Source organism: Mustela nigripes, chromosome 3 (assembly GCF_022355385.1).
Source record: "Mustela nigripes isolate SB6536 chromosome 3, MUSNIG.SB6536, whole genome shotgun sequence".
In the NCBI taxonomy this organism is placed as follows: Eukaryota; Metazoa; Chordata; class Mammalia; order Carnivora; family Mustelidae; genus Mustela; species Mustela nigripes.
Window position 1 is genome coordinate 55,792,997 of NC_081559.1, and position 22,641 is coordinate 55,815,637.

The following is a 22,641-nucleotide window of genomic DNA, read 5'->3' on the forward strand; positions in this document are numbered from 1 at the left end:
ATGCGGGACTCGATCCCAGGACCCTGAGATCATGACCTGATCTGAAGGCAGAGGCTTAACCCACTGAGCCGCTCAGGCGTCCCTTTTTAAAGATTTTTAAAAATTTATTTATTTGACAGAGATCACAAGTAGGCAGAGAGGCAGGCAGAGAGAAAGAGGAAGAAGCAGCCTCCCTGCTGAGCAGAGATCCCGATGTGGGGCTCGATCCCGGGACCTGGGATCATGACCTGAGCCGAAGGCAGAGGCTTTAAACCACTGAGCAACCCAGGCGCCCCATCAAGTACAATTTTAATTTTTTTTTTTTTTTTTTGTGGTAGTCTGTTACTTCAAAATGTTCTATTAGGAGTTTGCATTATTTTGTGATTAGACAAATTCAAAACAGAAAACAATCACCAAAAAGGTCTGGGTGTATGCTTACCTCACCACACTCTTACTGCATGCCAGTTCATTGATCAGGAAAGCCAAGACTGAAGCTTTCTGTTCTGGAGTATGAGCCTGAAAAGCTTTGGTTTTTAAGCTTTCAGTAAGTTCAGTTTGTCCACAATGGGCTTCCATAAAAATCTGCAAAATCTCAGAAACATTGTCTCGATTCACGCCAACATTCAGCAAATGTTCTCCAAGAGCTGTTTTGGCCTATAAAAATTTGACATTTTTATCAGTATTGATCATAACCATTCATGACTAAAAATAATACAATTTTAAAATATGGATATTAAATAATCTAGATATTACTGGCAAGGACTTTATTCATATTTTTGATGGAGTGGAGTTAAAAATAGGCAACAGATGATAGTCAAGTTTTTAAGTACTTGTAATCCTTCTATTCCTTCTTCAAGCCCCTGGTTAAAAGTTAGGCAGGGAGAACAGTATGTAATTCATGGGTAGAAATAGTCTATCATACCTTCCTTGACTATAGAGACTATCCTAAGCTTCTCCAGGCTTTATCTAGACATTCTATCAGTAGTGGTGGGGCTAGGTTCAAGAACATGACTACTGTGCTCTGGCTCTCAATGTCATGGGTGCCACTGCCTGCTATAGTGAATGAATAGAGAGATGGAAGAGAAATTAGCAGATGCAGCTGGAAGCTTCTCACTCTACAATATTATCTACAGCAAAGCTGACCAAAATGTGTAGCTTAGTTGAAATTAAAATAAATTCGAACTTATTGGGTATCTGCGTTAAGAGTCTTAATGTGCTGGTCTGTAGATGCTTTGATTAGCCTCAGTTATTCACAGTGATTCAGAGAGAACACAGTATAATTTCAAAAGGCACACATAAGTTCTAACTGCTTCATGAATTATGTTAATAATCATCATAATAATAATCATAATATCACATGGGTAATAGTAATCTAATATATGGGCATTTCTTTAAATTTGGTTTTTGCTGACAGCTAGAGGAAAATAGTAATTTGGGAATGATCTATATTCCTTAGGCTTTATGAAATAGGTTTTTCTAGGTTTGTACCAATTTAAGTACAAACTGAAGCTGATCTACATTTGACTTGGTCAGACATGTAGAGAAAAATTGGATCAGTCTATACAGTTTTCTGCTAATATGCTAAAAGCCAGCTAACAATGCACTGATAGTACAAATTTTTATTTTTATTTATTTATTTTTTATTTTTTAAAGATTTTATTTATTTATTTGACAGAGAGAAATCATAAGTAGATGGAGAGGCAGGCAGAAAGAGAGAGAGAGAGGGAAGCAGGCTCCTGCTGAGCAGAGCCCGATGCGGGACCTGATCCCAGGACCCTGAGATCATGACCTGAGCCGAAGGCAGCAGCTTAACCCACTGAGCCACCCAGGCGCCCCATGATAGTACAAATTTAAAAAAAAATTATAGATATATTTTTTACCTTGTATCCTGTAATTAGACCTGGATCACATACAGCAGCTGAGAGGAGCCTCACAAGCAAGTCTTGTACTTCACCCATGCTGTCCCCTATATTTAGCAATCCCTCTTGAAGAACACTCAGGTTTGGAACATCAATATTCACATCAAAGCCCAAAACTTTACCAAAGTTTCGTAAGAACTGCACCACCATGAGACAGTCTGAAAATGTACTTCCAGAGAGAACAAGTCCTGGAATACGAGGCAACTCTGGCAAAGGCTGCACATAAAACAAAATAATAAATTATTTTAGAGCCATGATTTTCCCTCTGGATTATAAATTCCCTGGGGGCATTTCTACAACCTCATGGTACTAAGTACAGACAGCTCTCGAATGCAAGTAACCAACAAAAAATTTTGGTTGAACCCAACATGAACTTAGATTTCTGCAAAAGAGAATGCTAATTTTAATTAATTTACATATTGATAAAAATTGGCTTATATGGCTGGCGCAATAATTAGATAACATAAGAACATTTCAAAAATACCATGCCATGGACATACTTAGCAGAGTACTGATTTCTTCTAATGATGGAGACCAATTTATATCGCAAACTACTTGGGGAGCTCAGAAACTAACATTGTTCATCAGAGGGCTGTTTGGTTGGGCACAGTGCATTTTTGGCTAATGAATGTGGACAAATTACTCGGTCAACATGATCAGAACCCATGACCCTATCAAGAACCCAGTTATACTGCAACTAACAGCCTTTAGGTTTCCTGTACATAGCAAAGCATTAATACTGAGTTTCAATATCAAAATTAGAAAGCTGTCTCTTTTGCTCCTTCTCAAATATGTTTACATATTAACATTTCAATGGCTGAACTATAGTACTAGTTGTCATAAACATTTAAAAAATTAAGTAAATAGGTAATCTAAATTAAAAATCTTTTTTCTACATGAATGGGATTTAATAATTGTATCTTAAACTTTGTGGAAAGAAATGTGACTTGTAAATACTTCTATTTCTCTGAATTGTCTTGTCCAAAAATGTTCTCCTACCCTTCACTTACTGAAATAACTAACCAAATACTTTTCCTACAATATTATATGGAAACACAGAACTATGGATAATAGCTGATACCATACAAATCTTTTATGTTCCATTTGAAAACCATTTAATTCAGAGACTTTTCCTGAACGCTATCATACGCAGACATTTCCATGACTCTAAAAATGTATACAACAAAGCTAATAAAAATAAGGCTTAAAATGAACATATATTGATACAGTGCATATGGATTTAAATAAAAATAAAAGATGCAAGGAAATAAAGCTCATTTAGAATTAAAAAGTATTTACTCACTATAAGGCTTTAATAAGTGTGTTAACTTACATATATGCCCTTTCTAGGCTCATTTTAAACATCCAATTGACTAAAACTGGCATTATACTTTCATTTGCATTTAAAAGCATTTATGCTAAGTAACTAAATAGAATATTAATATAATTAAATCCTCACTGGAGTACTAAAAGTTTGCCTTAAGTACTTTAGAAAAGAGCTTACACAGATTAAGAGACACTCATTATTTGTATTACAGATGAATATGACTTATAAGTAAATATAAATGCTATTTATCAAGTATAATAATATATTGTTGAGATAGTATCATAGAGATAATATGAAGCATCAATATAGTTTTCTAGAAATACCATTTTCTTAGAGTCAAACATAAAATATTTCTACTTGTAAGTATATGAAATCATGCCAGATACCAATATTATTTGGCTCTTTCCAAATTTCTACTTTTATATATTTTAGCCACATTACATATCTGTGAAGCACGATGGAAGGGAAAACACATATGAAGTACGTTGGTTGGATATACTTCTTGGCTTTCAAGATGATAAACAGTATGGACTCTAGAATTTAACAAACCGGAGACTTAATCCACGTTGCCACTTATTAGCAGTGTAATACTGGGCAAGTTCCTCAATCTCTTTGTGTCTCAGTTTTCCCATCTGTAAATGGGCATAAATATCAGTTCCCCAGGACTATGGTGAGGATTAAATGAGAGAATTCACTGAAAGCCCTTAGCATAGTGCCCGGCATGTAATAAACACACTCAAGAAAAGTTAGTTACGATCACTAAAGCACTGAAGGAAGTTGTAGATTATAAATCTTCACTTCTTTAAATACCTATAGGTATGTGGTATGGAATTAGAGTTTTCTGTACCTAAATGCCTGGGAGGAACCAAATGGCATATAGAAATTCTATCCACTTTTCTAATTCATCTTTGCAGATTTCCTCAGTATTTCTACTTCAATTTAAAAAGGTTTACAGTGCTCCACTTATGTATTAAACAGTACCATTATTGGCATAGGAGCTCTAAAGAGGTTTATTGGTGGCTGTCCAGGAAAGGCAGACAGACCTTGACTTGGAAACCCACTGCTCTGGTTAAAAATGAAAGGCTTTTGTAATGGCAACTCCGGCAAAGGAATCAGGTGAGACACAGGAAAAATTAAAGTTATTAATGAAATGTTTCACATGATAAATTACCTTTTGGTCTGCTAAGCACATATCTTCATTAGGCTTCTTTAGTTCCTTTGCCATTTCTAATTCTAATCTTCGTTGCTCTAGTTTACGTTCTTTATTTAATCTTTTCTCATCACGTTTTTCTTGTTTCAACCGTTCTTTTTCCTTAAAAAGAAAATCAAGTCCAAAAGTCTCTTTAATCATTGTATGTGTTTGAAAAACCTCCAGTTAAAATTTTAAAAAGTTATCAAAAGGCTATTATTTCCATGAACAGAATTCTCTTAAGAGATTTAGGAATAGACTTAGAAACATAGAAACATACATAGAAACAATGACTTATTTTCACCCTTTGAATTTTAAAATAACCTTATGATTGTGTGTGTGTTTGTATTATCAATATTAGATTCAACTCAGATTATTCCATTGTTCAAAATTTATTCAATCCTTCCCCAGGTTACAAGATGAGAATAAAATACTTATTAACAAGAGCAGATATATAAAATGCACATGGGTAATTAAATATTTATAAAATACAGTTAGCTTAGTATTAACACAAATTTTTGTGTAACTCCATCCAAAAGGCAAGGGAAGATTTACAGCATGAAAGTGGAAAGAAACAACATGCTTGAATTTGCAAAAGTAGTTCTTACAATTAACTAGTCTGTGATGAACCTAAAATACTATTTACCACTATAAACAACATATATATAAAATGATTCTGATATATCAACTATATAATCAACTATTACCACTATAAACAACATATATATAAAATGGATTCTGAAGGCAATTACAAAAGCATTCAAAAAATATTTTCTGTAATGGCAGCAAGATGAAAATAGTTGTCCTGTCTCCCTGTTGAAGGGGACAACATTCTGTTGGAAGAAGTCAAAATTTTCTACGATATATTAGTGTCAGTACTTTATTGCCAGACCTCAAATACAATTCTTACTCAGATGAGAAATAACAGTGAAATCATCGGCTGTTCTAACCTATTACCTCACACATTTGACACATTAATGATGGGCTTACTTTTTTAAAATTTTTTTTTAAATTTTAAAAAAGATTTTATTTATTTATTTATTTGTCAGAGAGAGAGAGAGAGAGCGCATGCACACAAGCAGGCAGAGTGGCAGGCAGAGGCAGAGAGAGAAGCAGGCTTCCTGCCGAGCAAGAAGCCCGATGGGGGACTCAATCCCAGGACCCTAAGATCATGACCTGAGCCAAAGGCAGCGGCTTAACTGACTGAGCCACCCAGGCGTCCCGAATGATGGGTTTACTTTTATAAAGCTGGACATGTCTCTTCATTAACTGAAAATCTTTCAATTTTCTTTATTTTTATCAAAATAAAGTCCAACTCCTTACTTCCGAATTCAAGACTCTCTCCCTCTCTCTCTCTCTCTTTTTTAATCTTATCTCCCAGTTTTGTATTCTTTGTAGATTTAGTCAAGCTATTCGCTATTCCTGATGAACACCTTGTTTCCTCACCTCCTTATATTGGTGCACTCCAAGCAGGAAGGTCAGTACTCCACCTTAATCTTATTTAAACACTACCACTTCCTCCCAGTACCAATTTCTCTACCTATAATTTTAACATTGCACTCATTGCTTTGTTGTACACACACACACACACACACACACACACACACACACTAGCATTTTTGCCCATATTCTAGCTATCCCTGTTTCATTACTATGGCTAAGACAGCATCCTAACTGCTGTGGGAGGGCATGCCACAGGGGAGACACAGAGGAGAGGATATTCCAGGCAGAGTAGAGAAAGCACAGTGTATTTAAGAAATTGCTACTAGTGTCAAGAGTGGAGTGGAGGTTGCAGGTTGACTAGTTGCTGAATATTATGATACAGAGCCAGACGTCAGGTCATGAGAGCCTTTTTACATGATATGCTCACATCACTGCTTATTTTTATACAACCTCTAAATTTCTGGGTTACTGATTCATACAGACATTAGGGAGGAAAATGATTCAGAAGCTCTATTGTGAGACTACTGACATCAAAAAAGTGCTACAATTAATCTTATTGATTATAAACTAAAAGCAGTTTCTGAGGGTCTAATGACATAAAATATACACAATTAACATGCAACATTCCTACAATGCAGTATAGATTTTCAAACAAAACTATCATTGGTAGAACATTTTTTCCCCAGAATTGGATTTTTAATTTATAAATACATGAATGTTACTCTAAGAATTTTTCCAAGAAAGAGAAAATATTTTGGTCACTGACCAGAATAATGAATCACAATCACCAACAGAAAAAACAAATGTCTCTTATAGATTTCGAAGTAACTGGTGTAAATTTTTCTACCATATAGGACTAACTCGGAATTCTTAACGATGTTCATTATAATAATAACCAAAAATATTGAGACTATTACTCACTAAAACTGTTGAAAATGGTTGCCATTTCTTTTCAGAAAGAGAGAAAAGATATTGTGACACTAATGCTCTCTTCACTGCGCCAACTTCACTTTGATGGCAATCTGGGGGTACATAATACTTCACTGATATACAAACAGTGAGTTAGAGTGCATTTAATGTCATGAGGTAAATATGGCTTATATTCTTGGATACCATTTTTAGCTAGTGATAGGCAATATTTTTTCCAGTTAAAAGCATGGTTATAATATGGCATGGAGAGTAAAATGACATCAATTTTTTTAGGATAAAATGGAGATTTCCAAGAAATCTTAGAAATTTTTAGGACCTTTATTACTTAAAGACAAGCAACCATTCTTGTCTTGAAATATTAGGTATACTTCGAAGGAAACATGAGGTCTCTAAATGTAGTAAATTTGATGAGTTTACTCACTAATTTATTTAATGAACTGTATAAAACAAGGTAACTAACTCTCAAAGAACGAGAGCTTCTGGGTCCCCTCAACAATCAACCAATATTAAAATGGTACATAAAGAAAGTCACAATCTAGCCCCACACAAGATTTTGTCTCATATGTCATGATTATCAAAGTATTTCCCATGATCCATCACATTGTGTGATACACCTGTGTTAAGAAGACAGTTGAGGCATTGCTTAGATGATGATGAAGATGACGAAAAAGGACAAGGAGGGAAACGGGAAGACGGGGAGTACAGACAACAAAGAGGTGGCGGAGAAAAGCAACAAAGCCAAGACAGGGTCATACACATGGCAAAAACTGATTAACCCCCTCTTTGCCCCTTCTTCCTCTCTGCCCACAGGTCATATTGAGTTACAACACGGTACCTTTGTATATGCCATTTCCTCTGCCTGAAATGCAGAACCTCTCTTCCTTAACACAGAAATAAAGCCTTCTTTTATTCTTCTCCTAAGTGTTTCAAGCATTTTAATATCTCTCTCTTTTTCTAAGCTTCCATATAACTTGTTATATTATTTATTGTACTGTGGGACATTTATTTGTCTAAAGTTGATCTCTTCCACTTTACTGTAAGCTTTTAGAGGTCAGAGGAACAAATGTATTCACCTCTTTCTTTATGGAACAAGTTCAATTCCTAGCAGTACAATTTGCCAGACACTTCAAGGAAGTTTTTAATGATCTTATTTTTCTCTCTATCAAGCTTATATCAGTTAAACTTTCCTCTCCCACTGGTCTCAATGCTGTTCTTATCTCCAACTACAATAGTTGTCATATATCTTTAACAGAAATATTTGGTGTGCCTAGGCATATAAAAATTATTTAAGTATTCATTTGCTGAATGATTAATTCCACAAATGCCATATAAATAACAATAGGTTAACGTTTGTACCAGTCATTAAACATATTCAATAGCTGATTTTTTTCTCAACTTTTTATATTTCATTCTGTGGACAGACATAATTGATGTCTTCTATTTTCAATTATACACAAACCTTGTAGCCAAAAGCAGAGTTTAATACAATTATTAATAATATTCAAATTATATTTGGGAATTTTAAAATATCTAAAATATATTTCCCACATCTACTCCAACCTTGTTAATTTTAATTTCTTAATCATTTTAATTTCATACACTATGATTTGATGTGCTTACAAATACACTGTCCCCATACTAAAATTAAATAGACTTATTATCTGATAATTTTTTCCAGAAATTCAAGTTTAAAGTGGCAGTGCTATTTTAGGCCAAATTTGAAGATGTTTAAACTTGTGTAGTATTCTCTCTTCTAGACTTGGTATACTGTTTGAAAGAGCAATATTTACCAACTTTTCACATAAGCACCCCCCCTTTTAAAAAGATTTTATTTATTTATTTATTTGACAGACAGAGATCACAAGCAGGCAGTGAGTCAGGCAGAGAGAGAGGAAGGGAAGCAGGCTCCCCGCTGAGCAGAGAGCCAATGTGGGGCTCCATCCTAGGACCCTGGGATCATGACCTGAGCCGAAGGCAGAGGCTTTAACCCACTGAGCCACCCAGGTGCCCCAACACCGCCCCCGCTTTTTAAAAAGATTTTATCATTTGAAAGGGAGAGAGACAGAGTACAAGCATGGGGAGAGGCAAACTACGCACTGCGTTGGGAGCCCGAATTGGGACTCGATTCCAGGACTGGAAATCACGATCTGAGCCCAAGGCAGATGCTTAACCATCCAAGCCATCCAAGCCATCCAAGCCATCCAAGAACCTCATACCTAAGCCTTCTCTTGACAAGTTACTATGCTTCATCCTACACTTAATTTCTATAATATTATGGCTTCTTAAAGATTTAATTAATTAACTTAGAATGAGAGTATATGTGTGCATGTGCATGAGCTGGGGGAGGGGCAGAAGGAGAGGAAGAGAGCAGACTCTGAGATCAGTGTAGAGCCAAAACAGGGGTCAATCCCATGACCCTGAGATCATGACCTAAGCTGAAACCAAGAGTGGAAACCCAACTGACTGAGCCACTCAGACACCCCTATAATAATGTGTTTTGTTGCCAAGTCAAATACTAGGATTTCACAATGGAACTTTCTGGGTCTGTAAGGTCAACTCACAATAAAACTTTGATGTACCAGAGAGGACTTATGAAACCTATTATAATATGAAAGGAATGTTAAAACGTATTTTATACTAACAATGGTTAAATTTCAGGGCAATAACTTACATTGCCTACAAATAACTACAAAATACAGCTCCTGATTATTTTTTAGATTGACTGTCAATAATGGCAATCAATTAGTATGCCTCCTCTTAATTTTTTTTGGCCTTCATCCCCCTCATACCTTCCAGTTTTCTAGATGTAGAAATTCTTGAAGTAAATGAATTCTCAGAATATGTCATTTATAATAAAATATTTTTAATCATCTTAATTACAGTAATGGAATTTTCCATATCAAAATATTACTAATATTTTAGTTAAGAAATCATTTACATTTTATTTCAAAGTTGAAACACCTTTTTATAACAAATGGATTAAATTTAGATTATCCTAAACAGCCCAAAATACATAGGGTAACAATTTCAAAATCAGTTTTTTACTCACACAAAAAGACTACCTTAGGGACTCTCAAGGCATAAATGACCATATTTCCAGAAATCTATAGCACAATAATAAATGTATGAAATAAATTTACTCTATTTTAGAGCCATAGAAGTTTAAAAACCAAACAATGAATGTGGTAGAATGGCCTGTTATTGTAAACTTTTACAACTTATCAGACTGCAAAACAAGACATTTTTTAAGAGACAATGTTGCAAAGATGCCTTATTTTTTTGCTTTTTATGATTCTACTAGGTCTCTGAGGTGTTTGTTTTGGGAATAATTAGGGGAATACATTTCTTTTGACAGCAACTTGTACTTAAATTTCAAAGACATAAATATAATTTAAGAGACACAGGTTTACCTCAGGGTATAGGAAGACTGCAAGTATAAATAAGATTAATAATACAAGCCATTTAAAGAAGACAGACATAAAGATTAACAGTTACTGTTTTATGGTAACACTGAATATGAATAGAACAATCAGGGTAATTTTTTCTAAAGGGACTATTTTTTCATTTAAAATATGAAAATTAAGTTTAAACAAATTTTAAAATTATGAATCACATGATAAAGAGAGAGACCATTATGTTTTATATTTTAATAGAAATTTTATTTTATAGGTATAATATTTAAAAAGAATAAAACCTCCCAGTTATTATATTTTCTCAAAATCCCCCAAGGTATTACAGAAGTCTGTACTTTAGATTATGTATCTAATACTCTGTAGAATAGCTTCTATAAATGTGTTCCAAGTTAAAATTAAAATTGTTAGTAATTCCTGAGTCAGATTGAATCAGAGATTTTAATATACCTAAATTAAATTGATAATAATCCTTTAAAAATTGACTTTGTTTATAGGACATTTAACATCTTATCATATAGCTAATATAAAATCATTTTATATTTGTTTTTAGACTATTTAACTTTAAAATTAAAGTGCATTATAAGTACATTGCATAAATACAATATACAAGCATGCCAGAGAAGTATATTTACCATGTCTTCAATTGAACAATGGGTTTAAACAAAACCACCTATGTGTGCAATTCTACTTATTTTCATTATTCACTAACTAGTAACTAATATAAATATAGGATTATAAAATAGACTCATGACTTGAATCATGGATGGGGAGGGTTACATATTTTTTCTGCTTTCAAATTGTTTATTAGATGGCTTCTGAAACCTGAGCTACTCTCTTTTATTTTATGGTTCTGTCTCCTAAAGTGCTGACACAATCTTCTGTGATAGCTGCATATTTAACAATCTTTTATAGTTTATTGATCCTTGGAGGGAGACATATAAAAGACTCTTGACGATCACTCTGGTTGATTATTCAGTTAATATGAGTAAAGTGGTTATAAATTTGTGACTGGTGTGGTTTAAAGTTCTTCTAAATGAAAGAGGAGATTTTGAGCTACTTTTTCACACTGCTTTAACCAACCTGTTTCTAGTGCTTAGTAATAATGAAAGCAGATGTGTCTCATATTATACTTGAATTATACTAGGAAATAAACCTTTTTTGTTCACGAGATTAACTATTCTTTCTTACATTTTCTTATGAAAATATTTATGAACTATGATGATATAGCAGTGATCCTTTAAAACTACTAAGAGAGTAATAACAAGTAAGGTAATTTATGTAAGTCTGAATATTCTTACTAATTATAGGGTTTTTAAAAAAGGTTTTTATTTATTTATGGGGTGGGGGAGACACAATGAGCAAGGAGGGAAGGGCAGAAGGAGAGGAAGAAGACTCCCTGCTGAGTAGGGAATCTGATGCACGCCCCCATGCCCCCAATCCCAGGACCCTGGGATCATGACCTGAACTGAAAAGATGCTTAACCAACTTAACCCAGGTGCCCCACTAATTATAAATTTATATAATGGAAGAACTACAGAAATTGGGATTATTTTAGTAAAAATTTATTGAGTTAATCTAAATCAAAAAGTAAGATCAGTGTAGTGTACACAGAGTAACATAAAAGTGATGTTTGTGTTACCATCTTACTTTGATGGTTATGGGGAGGTTCTTGGAATAATTTCAGATGTTATCAGAGATTTTTAATTAACAAGGTGAAGCAATTTATTTTTTTAACCTCATTAGTTCTTTAAATATTATTCAGAACATTTTTGTTTATCTTCTCTGTTTTTTTTCACAATCTAATCATAAAATGTTGAAGGTACTGAAAGCTAGAATCAAGGTTTTTATATATTGGCCAGTTCAGAATTTTTAGTTGGCCCTGCCTAGGTATCATATGGCTATAACTTTACAATAAAGTTTGTTTTTTTAATAGTTAATAACAGAAAAAAATATATGGTAATAGGACATAGAATATGAAGCCAATATATGCCCATTATTGGCATTACTAGTTATATCTTTTGCATGTTAAGTAATAATAAGGAAATGGACAAGTACATATAGAAATATTTTGTTAATATTCACAGAGGTGGCACATTGATGTAAAGATCTGGTTAAAGTTTTGTGTTGCCAGTAAAAACATATGCCTAATTACTGTCTAACTGTTTATACTATAAATTTTTATCTCTGATATAATAAAAAAAATCATTATTTTTGTTTTTTCTGTAGTATCTAATCCAATGCTGTGTGCAAAATAGTAGTTTAAGAAGTAAAATTATGTAAATATGGTAAAATTATCTAGTCTTGTTCACAAGTCTACAGTTATCAGAGGATAATATTTTAAGAGCTCAGTTTTACCTATGGGGTTCTCTTAAACATTCCAATAAAGGATTATTTGTGACATATTTCATTTTAAATAATAGTTTCCTGAATGTCTAACTCTAAGAGAACCATCTAGGGTAAAATAAAAGTTTCTATTGTTACATAAATAAAATTATATAGGTAGAAAACATAATAATGTACTCATTCTTTAATGATATTTTTATCACCAATTTGTTTAACTGCCATTGCATTTTAACTCATTCATTTATTTATTTATTCATTCAACTACAATTTTCTAAGGTCCAACTGTATCCCTGGCTCTACAGTGATACACAAGACAGACAAGATTCCTGTCCTCAAAGATCTTACATCCTGTGAGGAAGCAGACCATAAACAACTGTAAAATAATTAAGATGATGGAATGGAGTTCCAAAGGTGGGGTATAAAAAAGGCAAAATTAGGTGTTCTTGGAAGGCCTCTTAGACAAGTTAACATTTGATCTATAAATAAACAACAAATAGGAATCACTTGAATATTTGGTGGAAGAGCAGCAATGGTAAAGACCCTTTGTTTAGGATAATAAAAAAACCCCAAAATGACTGTAATGCAGTACTTAAGAGACAAATCGTATGAGGTAAAGTTGAAGTGAGAGGCAGAGGTCAGTGCATGTGGGACTGCTTTGTGACGGTGAGGCATTTAGACTTTACTACAACTTCAGTAAGAAGCTACTGGTTAGTGTTAAGATGTAACCTGGTTCACTTTCTGAAAAGTGAATCACTCTGGCTGCTCTGTGGAGAACACATAGGGAGTGCTTAGGAAAATAAGAATGCAAACAAGGGAAGGAGGTTCCTTAAATTATTACGCTTCATTTTATTAATACATATATAGCATAATAATTATATACTTTATATATATATATATATATATATATATATACATATATATATATGCACATTTCTCTCTCTCTCTCTCTTTTTTTTAATAGTTTGGCATGGTTGCCTTGACATTCCTTTCCAAATTACTTAGGCTTGACGTGAGCAGCCCAGTCCAGAATGTGTATTGCCCTAATATAGGTGCTTTCATTTTTAGTTCTTTTTCACCTTATCTAATGCTTATTTTTATTTTAAAAAATTTCTTAAAATTTTACTTTTTTTTCAGTGTTCCAAAGCTCATTGTTTATGCACCACACCCAGTGCTCCGTGCAATACGTGCCCTCCGCGATACTATTATTTTTCTAAGTACTTCAGACAGAAGTGTGAATACTATGTATGTTACTCATGTTTCTTTTTTCTGAGGAGGAATGAGATAGGAGAGGGAAAGCTGTACTTGGTTTCTCATATTCCTTTCCAAGTTTTACTGGAACCAATGTACCTGATTTGCTTTATCTAGTCAAAGGTAAATCTTTTTTTCCATGAAAGGTGCTCTTGGTCTTTCATGGATTCTTAGAATGTTTAATTTTAATTACCTTCATTTATCCTGTGGCTGCTATCTTTCACTCAAACCAGATCTTGTTCTCCTCACTTTAGCAGCTTTTCCCACTCTCTTCCCAGGCAACAGGAGATATGTAAAACCAATGGAAGAGATCATGCCTTTTGGGCCTTTTGGGCACCTTTTAATCTGGGCATTCACTCTCTTTGATGATCTTACTCTTACTCTTGGGTTCTCCTCTTCTACTAAATTCAAATATATCTGGAGATAATGTTCTGCATTACTGTCATTATTCTGCCTTTCTTTAGCTTTTCTTCCCATCAGGAAAAATTGGAATGGCATGCTCCTGTTCTTTTTTAGCCCTCTAGAAAGAAGTACACTTGGTAGAGAGGAACTTATCTCTTGCAAAATTTTCTAGGTCCTTTTCCTGAGATGTTCTTCAGTTTCTATCCTCCAGATTGGAGGAAATTAGGGTGCGCTTTTAATTACTCCCTTTCCTACTCTTTCCACTGCCACACTGCTTTTAGAAAGGAACAGCGATAGCAGCCACTCCAATTCTCAGAATTTGTTGTCTGTCTTTCTCTACTTGTCATTTTTCAGAGATTACAGTTATAAATTCATAGACTCACATTACATTAGGTTACATTAGGTGTAAAAGCTGTCAATGGGCCTGGATAATTAACAGGTTTGGAAGAAAAGAGAGTAAGAAAAATGTTAAGGCAAAACTTCCATGAAATTTAGGAGAGTCACAAGAAGTGATTGCTCGGGATGCCTGGGTGGCTCAGTTGGTTGGACGACTGTCTTCGGCTCAGGTCATGATCCCGGAGTTCCGGGATCGAGTCCCGCATCGGGCTCCCAGCTCCACGGGGAGTCTGCTTCTCCCTCTGACTTTCTCCTTGCTCATGCTCTCTCTCACTGTCTCTCTCTCAAATAAATAAATAAAATCTTTAAAAAAAAAAAAAAAAAGAAGTGATTGCTGGAAGAGGCTAATTAGAGGTAATCTGTGTTAGTAGTTCCCAACCTGGCTATGCATCTTGGTAGGCCCACTCTACACAGCAATCACATGGAGAGTGATAAGGAACTATTAAGCACTGTGTGGTGCTACGTTTTGTTCCAAAAACTTTACACATACACTCATACAGATGTACACCCATTTAATCATTACTACAAAATGAAATAGAAACTGTTATCTCTATTTTATAGATGAAATATTTGAATCACAGACAGGTGAAATAACTTGCCTAAGGTCACACAGCTGAAGAGCAATGAAACTAGAATTCAAATCCAGGTAAAAAAATTACAATGTCCAGGTTCCTAAACAATATACTTATTGTCTCTCTGCATTAGAAATCTATAATGATAGATTTAAGCCACAGCTGAGGCAAAAATACTGAAATTCAGCTCTCTCAAACTTCCAGACCAAACTGTTATTTTTAATTCTCTTACTAAATGTTTATCTCAGTTGATAATCTTATAATCCTAAAAGGTAGGTACCATTATCTCAATTTAAAAGAAGAAATAAACTTTAACCAGCATTTAAATTAAAAACTTGAAACAAAAAAACAGAAGGAGAAGAGGGAAGGAAGGAAGGAAGGAAGGAAAGAAGAAGGAAAAAAGGAAGGAAGAAAAGAAAGTGAGTCAGGCCTGAAGAGGTAAAGCAAGTTGAGTCTGAAGAGTCAGCACAGAAATTCTTAGTCTCTCACACTCCGAAGCCCTGGATATCATGGCCATAACTCTATTCAACTATTTTAATACAGAATGCATTACTTTGTTATATATATATTTAACCTTTAATTGCTTTCTTTTACATTCCAAATAAGCTCATTTTGACTTATTTCAATAATTTCCTTATTCTGAATGATCTGTTAAAGTCTATCCTAAGGAAAGTACTTAAGTGCAATTTTACACAGAACAGTAAAGAGTAATTAATTCTGAAGGCAAAAGTCCATGGATGGATTGACTGGTGTTTCAGTTAGGACACACAGGACTTGTTTAGGCATGCTCTAATATTAGTTTTGTGAAACTCTGGTTACAGTAATAAATAACTACTTTTATCCAAGCAAATGCCATTCACTACATTAAAAAAAGATAATTAAAATCTCAGCCAAGAAAATTAACACATAGATTGGAATCCTTCCTACATTCTTTTATGTTCTAATCTTTAATATTTGGCTTGCTTTGGAAAGCCAATAAACCATGACAAACCTACACTATGAAGAATTTATATTTAGAAAAACCAATGCTTTAGGAAAAAATACTAGTACTTTTCTTAGAAACATGGACTTACTTCTGCTTTTTTACGAGCTTCCATAGCTTTCATAAGCATCATATGTTGTCTCCTCCTCTCTCGTTCCTATTAGGCCAGATAAAATTAGGAAAATAATTGTAATTAATAGTATGATTTTGAAATGGAAAAACAAAACAAAACAAAACTCAGTATAGCATGTTTAGCATTTATAGACAAGTCACAGTAAATACTAAATATAAGACAAGAATGGCCAGTCTGTGCATGTTTTAGTTCAGGTTTAGAAAGCAAATACAAGAACAATCAAAAGCAAAAAGGTAAAGCAATGAACATGGAGACAGTGTAAACAGAAGCATACAAGATTTACTTATGGTCAGTTGTGATGCTCCTTCAAAAGCTGGCAGAACAAAAAGCATAATGGTTGGCTGGAACAGGTCAGTTACCTTACATCTGCTATTAGAAAAACCACAAATATGTACTATAGGCCAATTAAACTAAAGGTTTAGTTTAGATCTTAAGGTTTAGTTAGATCTTAAGTTCTTAGACAGAAATTGATTTATAACCACTTTCACTTCATGGTTTTAGAATTAAGTTGTTTTTATTTCAAGTACACTATCATTTTGCAAATTCAATAGGCCACCAACAAATTAGATTTTTTTTTTAAGTTCTTATACCAATTTAGTCAAACTAGTCGTGGTTCACATACCAACACCAATGAAATGGGATACTCCTATTTACTGATGTCTGCCACTTGATGCGCTATTTAAGACTGTAAAAGCTGCATCAGAGGCTAATAAATGGAATCTAAAAGGCACAGTATGAAAATAAGGTAAGCACAAGTTTTAATAATTTCATTTTATTTTAAAATTTAAGAATTACAGTTATATCTAATGAATTCTTTTTGTTTAAATGTATTTGGTCCCCCCAAAGGGATATTTCTAAAATTGTTTCTCAAATTTTGTCTTTAAAACCAGAATATATTTCATATTCTCTCATCAACCTAACTCAAAATTCCCATTGTATTCAATGGCAGTTTTGCACCTAGAATGATGGGAGAATATGGGTCATTATCGTATCTAATTGTATAGTGATCCAACTCTCATTGTGACATCAGTAATGTAAATTTTTAGATGGCAGCCTTATGTAAGGCTTGCACAATTCGATTAGAAATCTTGGAGATGTATCATACTTCTTTATAGACAGACAAGCAGATGTATGCAATGCACTGTGCTGTAAAGCCATGCAGCAGTATGTAATATGACAGCAGCCAGTGCTACACTTTATGCATTGCTATGACAACCATATCACAACCAAATCACAATGCGGTGTTAGATGTACAAAAATAAACATACCCATACCATATCTAGTCTATGCCTCTCCAACTCCTGGTAGAAAGAGTTGGCACAACATTATGAAACAGAAATCACAGAGTCATGAAACCAATTTTTAACCCCCCAAAAGACACCAATACCAAAGCAAGGCAATAAACCATAAGATGAAGGAAAAACTTAAGCAGGAATTACATTGGAAACTTTTAAGAAAACATTTTGAAGATTTTCCCCAAAATAGACTTAAGAAAAATTATAAAATATACATTTCAACAATTGTATAACTATATGTATACAGACCTGATGCTTCAGAAGAACAGCTTGTTGTCTTCTCATTTCTTTTTCCTTAAAAATATGAAACTTTTAATATATAATTCTTAGGGAAGATTTAGAACATAGTACAAGCATTAAACTCTGCTTTCCTGAGATTCTATAATCTTCCATTAGGTCAAACCACATGGAATTGCAAATATTTGATAATTTTTACTTATATAGTGGCAATTTCATATGCTTCTACTTAATACAGAAAGATTATATGATAGTAGCAAGGATCCTATTCAGTAGCCATTTAAATTTAAAATTCAATAACCTAATAGCATATTTCAATGGCACATTCACTGAACTGACTAGCTAAATGGTCAGATACAATTGACACATGTATCTTTTAAATTATTTTAATACATTATATAGAGCAATCCTCAAATCCAGCTGATTAGAACTCTCTCCACTTTGAACATAAATTCCCAAATACACTATTTTATACCTTAACAGCATCCATATCATTTCTGTACACTATCTATGAATGAAAATAACAGACTGAGGTCAGTTTAAGATTTTCATGCTCAGCTATAATCCAGGGCACTACTCCAATGGGGTCGGGCTTAACGCAAGCAATTCTATAAATGTCATCAATGTAAATATTCTTATAAAGATAAAAATCTAGATAAGTGATGAGAAGGGGTAGAAATCTAAAGAAAAAGTAAGAAAGTCAATGTAGAAAAGGTAACTAACAGTTCCCTGGCTTTATAGGGTATATAATTGTGTCTGTTTGTGAAACCAGCAGGATCATTAAGCTGCCCTCTTTCAGTAATTAATTATGAGAAAAAGTGGAAGGTGAGGGGTAGTGTGTGTGTGTGTGTGTGAGTATGTGGTTTGGGGGGGTCCAATGCTTCATGTCAGAAAATCAAAACCAAACATTACAATAATTAACAATGGCTAATTTTATTATTGGCAAGTGACAGTTTGTTCAAGTTAGGTTTTTGTTTTGGTAGGCTCTTCACTTTCTAATAGCTAAAACAGTTGCTGGACATTAACAAAGTTATAATCTAAGTAGAGAGTCAGATTTGGGACACAATTTGAAACATAAACATCAACAACACAAAAGAGCTTTGGGAAGATTATTCTGATTCAGCAAAACTATATACAGGTATTATGCAATAGTTTGCATTTCTGATTTGATGTTTGCTACTTAAAGAGCTCAAAGCATCACATAAAACCTGTATAATGAAATAAAAAAAACACACAAACATACAATATACATACAATAAAAGCACAAATTATATACATGTTGTGTCTGCGCTAAACATTTTTTAAGATAATCACATTGAGGAGAGCTTTTTTCATATAATTGATACTGGTGTAACATCACATAGTTTTTATTTTTGAAAAATAAAAACTCTGGTTCTCATCTAAACTAACCTTTATTCGTTTCTCGGCCTCCAATAATTTGGCATTTGCTGCTTCTTCCTTCTTTTTCTTTTTAGCCTGTGCATGCAAAACAGGTCTCAAAGTCATGCAAAAGCACCACTACAACTTGAAAATAATCTCAGACTTGAAAATGGAGCTACATGTCTCACAAGGTACAAAACAGTATGTAACATATATGTAGACAATTATGAATTTCCCCCAGTTAACATTATATTTAACATACTAATTTAATTTTTAACATATGGATTAGAATTATGATATACAAAAAGGTTTTAAACGCATAAGAGTATGTCAGTTTTACTCTCCAATCTCTGTTAAAAGTCTGAAATAACTGAGTGTTGATGTCATTTTGACTTAAAAAATCAATCACAAAAAGCCGATTTCGTGGCATGTATTGTCTTTTTTCTGATTTTTAAAAAGTAAAACATGATCAGTGTAGAAAAAGTAGGAAACTGGATTTTTATCGGTAAGCAAGTCATTTAATGAATACATCAGTAACACATTAAAATGCACATGTACTCTTTATTTGAAATTCTTTTTTAACACTTGAAATTTGAGATAAAGAAATCCATTACTCAGATGATTTAAAGGAAGGAAACATTACATCTCATTTTCTCTAGCTATACAAGGTGGTTTAGTTAAAGGCTTTTTTTTTTTTTTAAGTAAACATATTTCATGAAGTATATTTTGAATACCAAGATCATGTTATCAAGTTTGAGCTTTATAATCTTCAAGTCTTTAATTATCAAGCAGTTTTTAAACTATCCAGTAGTTATTGTCAGTTTACTTTAAGATAGGCATATTTTCTATTTGGGGGGTTTTAAAATTAATTTGAAATGGGTAAGGAAATATGTGTATATTTCTACACAGAAAACCTCAGCTAGCTAAAGTCTTCAGGGAATTGTTTTATATGGCAATGGTTTCCTGAACAGCTGAAAGGTTCTAATAATTTTTAATCATTAAAAGTTTATTTCACAGTTTTAGATGAAAACAATTTTGAGACATATGCCTATTGAGACATAGTACAGTTAGCACAATTTGGCTTTTTCCTGATGACTCAGGGCCATTGTTCTGAACAGTTATTATACTACACAGTTTGATAGAGTAATGTATATTGGCCATTAAGGTATTGAAAATTGTTTGCTATTCAACTACAAAATTACACACTCTTGCTAGGCTTTTGAATTCCTATATATGCAGGCTGTGGAGTTTTTCTGCATTTTCCCTTGCTGTCTTTTGGCTATTACTTTTGCTATTGTTAATATATGTCCTCTAGCCCTATTTCAGTAGCTTCAGGGGAAGAGGGATATATTAGAAACTAGAAAACCAAGCTAGTTAAACTGTTTCTACATTTAAAATTTAATTTTACTTTTATAATGTTTTATTTCTAAATTGAAAGTAAATATCTGACTATAAGTCCTAATGAGTTTTCTAAAAGTAAACAACATGAGTTTTAGCACAGGAACTTCCTGACAACTATACTGGCTGCTCAGAGGTTTCCTTTTTTTCCTCTTTTGTCTCATTTTCTGTGTTTTTACTGTTAGGATTAGATTAGCTTGCTAAGTAAGGTTCAGATAAGGTCTTATTTTATGTGTTATGTTTAAAGAGAATTTCTGATGAACATATTAATTTGTATGAGTGAGAGATCATGTGGGTAAAATTTTTATTTTTATATACTTTAAGATATAAACTATATTACTTTAATTATATCAAACTTAAGAGTTCTACCTCTAGAATTTGCTGGGCTCGAAGTTCTTTCTCCATTCTGATTTGTTGTATTCTTTTAATTTTTTCCTGTAGAAAAAATAATGATAATTGAAGACAATAAACTAAATATATAGGTGAAAAGTATTTAGGTGGAATCATATGATTTAAGATATAAGTACACATTTACCAAATGTTGCCCATGCTGGATATAAAACTCAATGAGTTAGCTTAATATCATATATACATTCATGTCTCAAATTAATATGATTTCATAAAATTTCTCAAAACAATTTGTAATGCTAAATAAGGATATAGAAACCAGGTAAGCAAGGTAATTAAAATGATTTAACCTGTATGCAAGTATAACTAATATTTAATCTGAGATAAATATAGGTCAGAATAATAGGAAAAAGTAGTACCTCAGGAGTCAGAAAACCTAAGACTAGTCCTGAGTTACTGACATTCATTGCATGATCTTGAATAAATAACGACTCTTGTATAAAATAGGGACAAGTGTTTGCTCTTTACTCACTACGTTACGATGAAATTAAAATGCTTAAAAAAGTATATAGTACCATATAATTGTAATAGATTATTAACAATTAACAATAACGTAATTTTTTATTTCACATGGTGAGTAACATGATAACATGACATTACTTTAAATTACTACAATAAGCCAAATCTAGAAGTAATCTAACATTACTTAAAATGGATTAATTATTGGGGCTCCTTTGTGACTCAGTTGGTCAAGTGTCTGCCTTACACTCAGGTAGTGATCCCTGCTCAGTGGGGAGACTCCTTTTCCCTCTTCCTTTCTCTCTGTCCTGCCCTTCAGCTAGTGCTCTCACTCTCAAATAAATAAATGAATGAATAAATAAAATAAATAAAATGGATTAATTATAATTTAAAATTCTCAGGAATGATTCGTATGACATATTAGTTGTTTACATTGTCTAAATTTAACATACTAGTTTATTGTTTCAGAATTTAATGATAATGTAAAGTTTGATAAGAACTTTACATGTGATTTTTAAATTTATGCAATATGCTATTAAGCACACTGTTAACAATTTCATGTTCATAAATCCCTTTGAAGTTCCCAAATTGGCACTGATGAGAATACATAATTTAATAGCCAAATTGTTCTACTTGCAAATTGCACTTATCCTAGGAATTCTAGAACCAACATATTTTATACTGCTTTCTATTACAATCCCTACTGCAATCTCCAGATGCTAGTGTACCTTTTGAAGCTATGCTATAATATTTTTTTAAAATTAATTAATTTATTTATTTATTTGACAGAGAGATCACAAGTAGACAGAGAGGCAGGCAGAGAGAGAGAGAGAAGCAGGCTCCCTGCTGAGCAGAGAGCCCGACGTGGGACTCGATCCCAGGACCCTGAGATCATGACCCGAGCCGAAGGCAGCGGCTTAACCCACTGAGCCACCCAGGTGCCCCAAAGCTATGCTATAATATTTTTAACAATATTCCTCCCCCCACCACACTGTTATTGATTCCTTCTAGGGTTCTACTGCAGGAAAATGATATTTCTGAAATTACTATTATGATTTTAGAAGACTGCACCCATTCTATAATTTTGCTTTTGGTGATCCTACTTGGTTCTGAATATTAATTATAGCTTGCCAAACATAAAAACCCAAGTGTACCTTTTATTTCATTTCTAAATCTTAGAGAAGGCTG

General features: G+C 33.3%; 1 protein-coding gene across 19 annotated transcripts in view; it reads right to left on the reverse strand.

Moving 5' to 3' along the window:
• The window catches only part of BAZ2B (bromodomain adjacent to zinc finger domain 2B), a 313,348-nt gene that overhangs the window by 56,332 nt on the left and 234,375 nt on the right, over positions 1-22,641 (reverse strand). For 11 of the 19 annotated variants that reach the window (XM_059394021.1, XM_059394019.1, XM_059394012.1 and 8 more), the window contains 8 exons: positions 20,956-21,021; positions 19,219-19,284; positions 17,821-17,865; positions 17,545-17,577; positions 16,235-16,300; positions 4,397-4,537; positions 1,860-2,114; positions 419-633 (listed from right to left, as the gene is read on the reverse strand). In XM_059394021.1, the coding sequence (XP_059250004.1) occupies positions 419-633; positions 1,860-2,114; positions 4,397-4,537; positions 16,235-16,300; positions 17,545-17,577; positions 17,821-17,865; positions 19,219-19,284; positions 20,956-21,021 (887 nt within the window). The remainder of the gene's footprint in view (positions 1-418; positions 634-1,859; positions 2,115-4,396; positions 4,538-16,234; positions 16,301-17,544; positions 17,578-17,820; positions 17,866-19,218; positions 19,285-20,955; positions 21,022-22,641) is intronic. The other 8 variants (XM_059394020.1, XM_059394022.1, XM_059394016.1 and 5 more) reach the window with 2 other exon arrangements.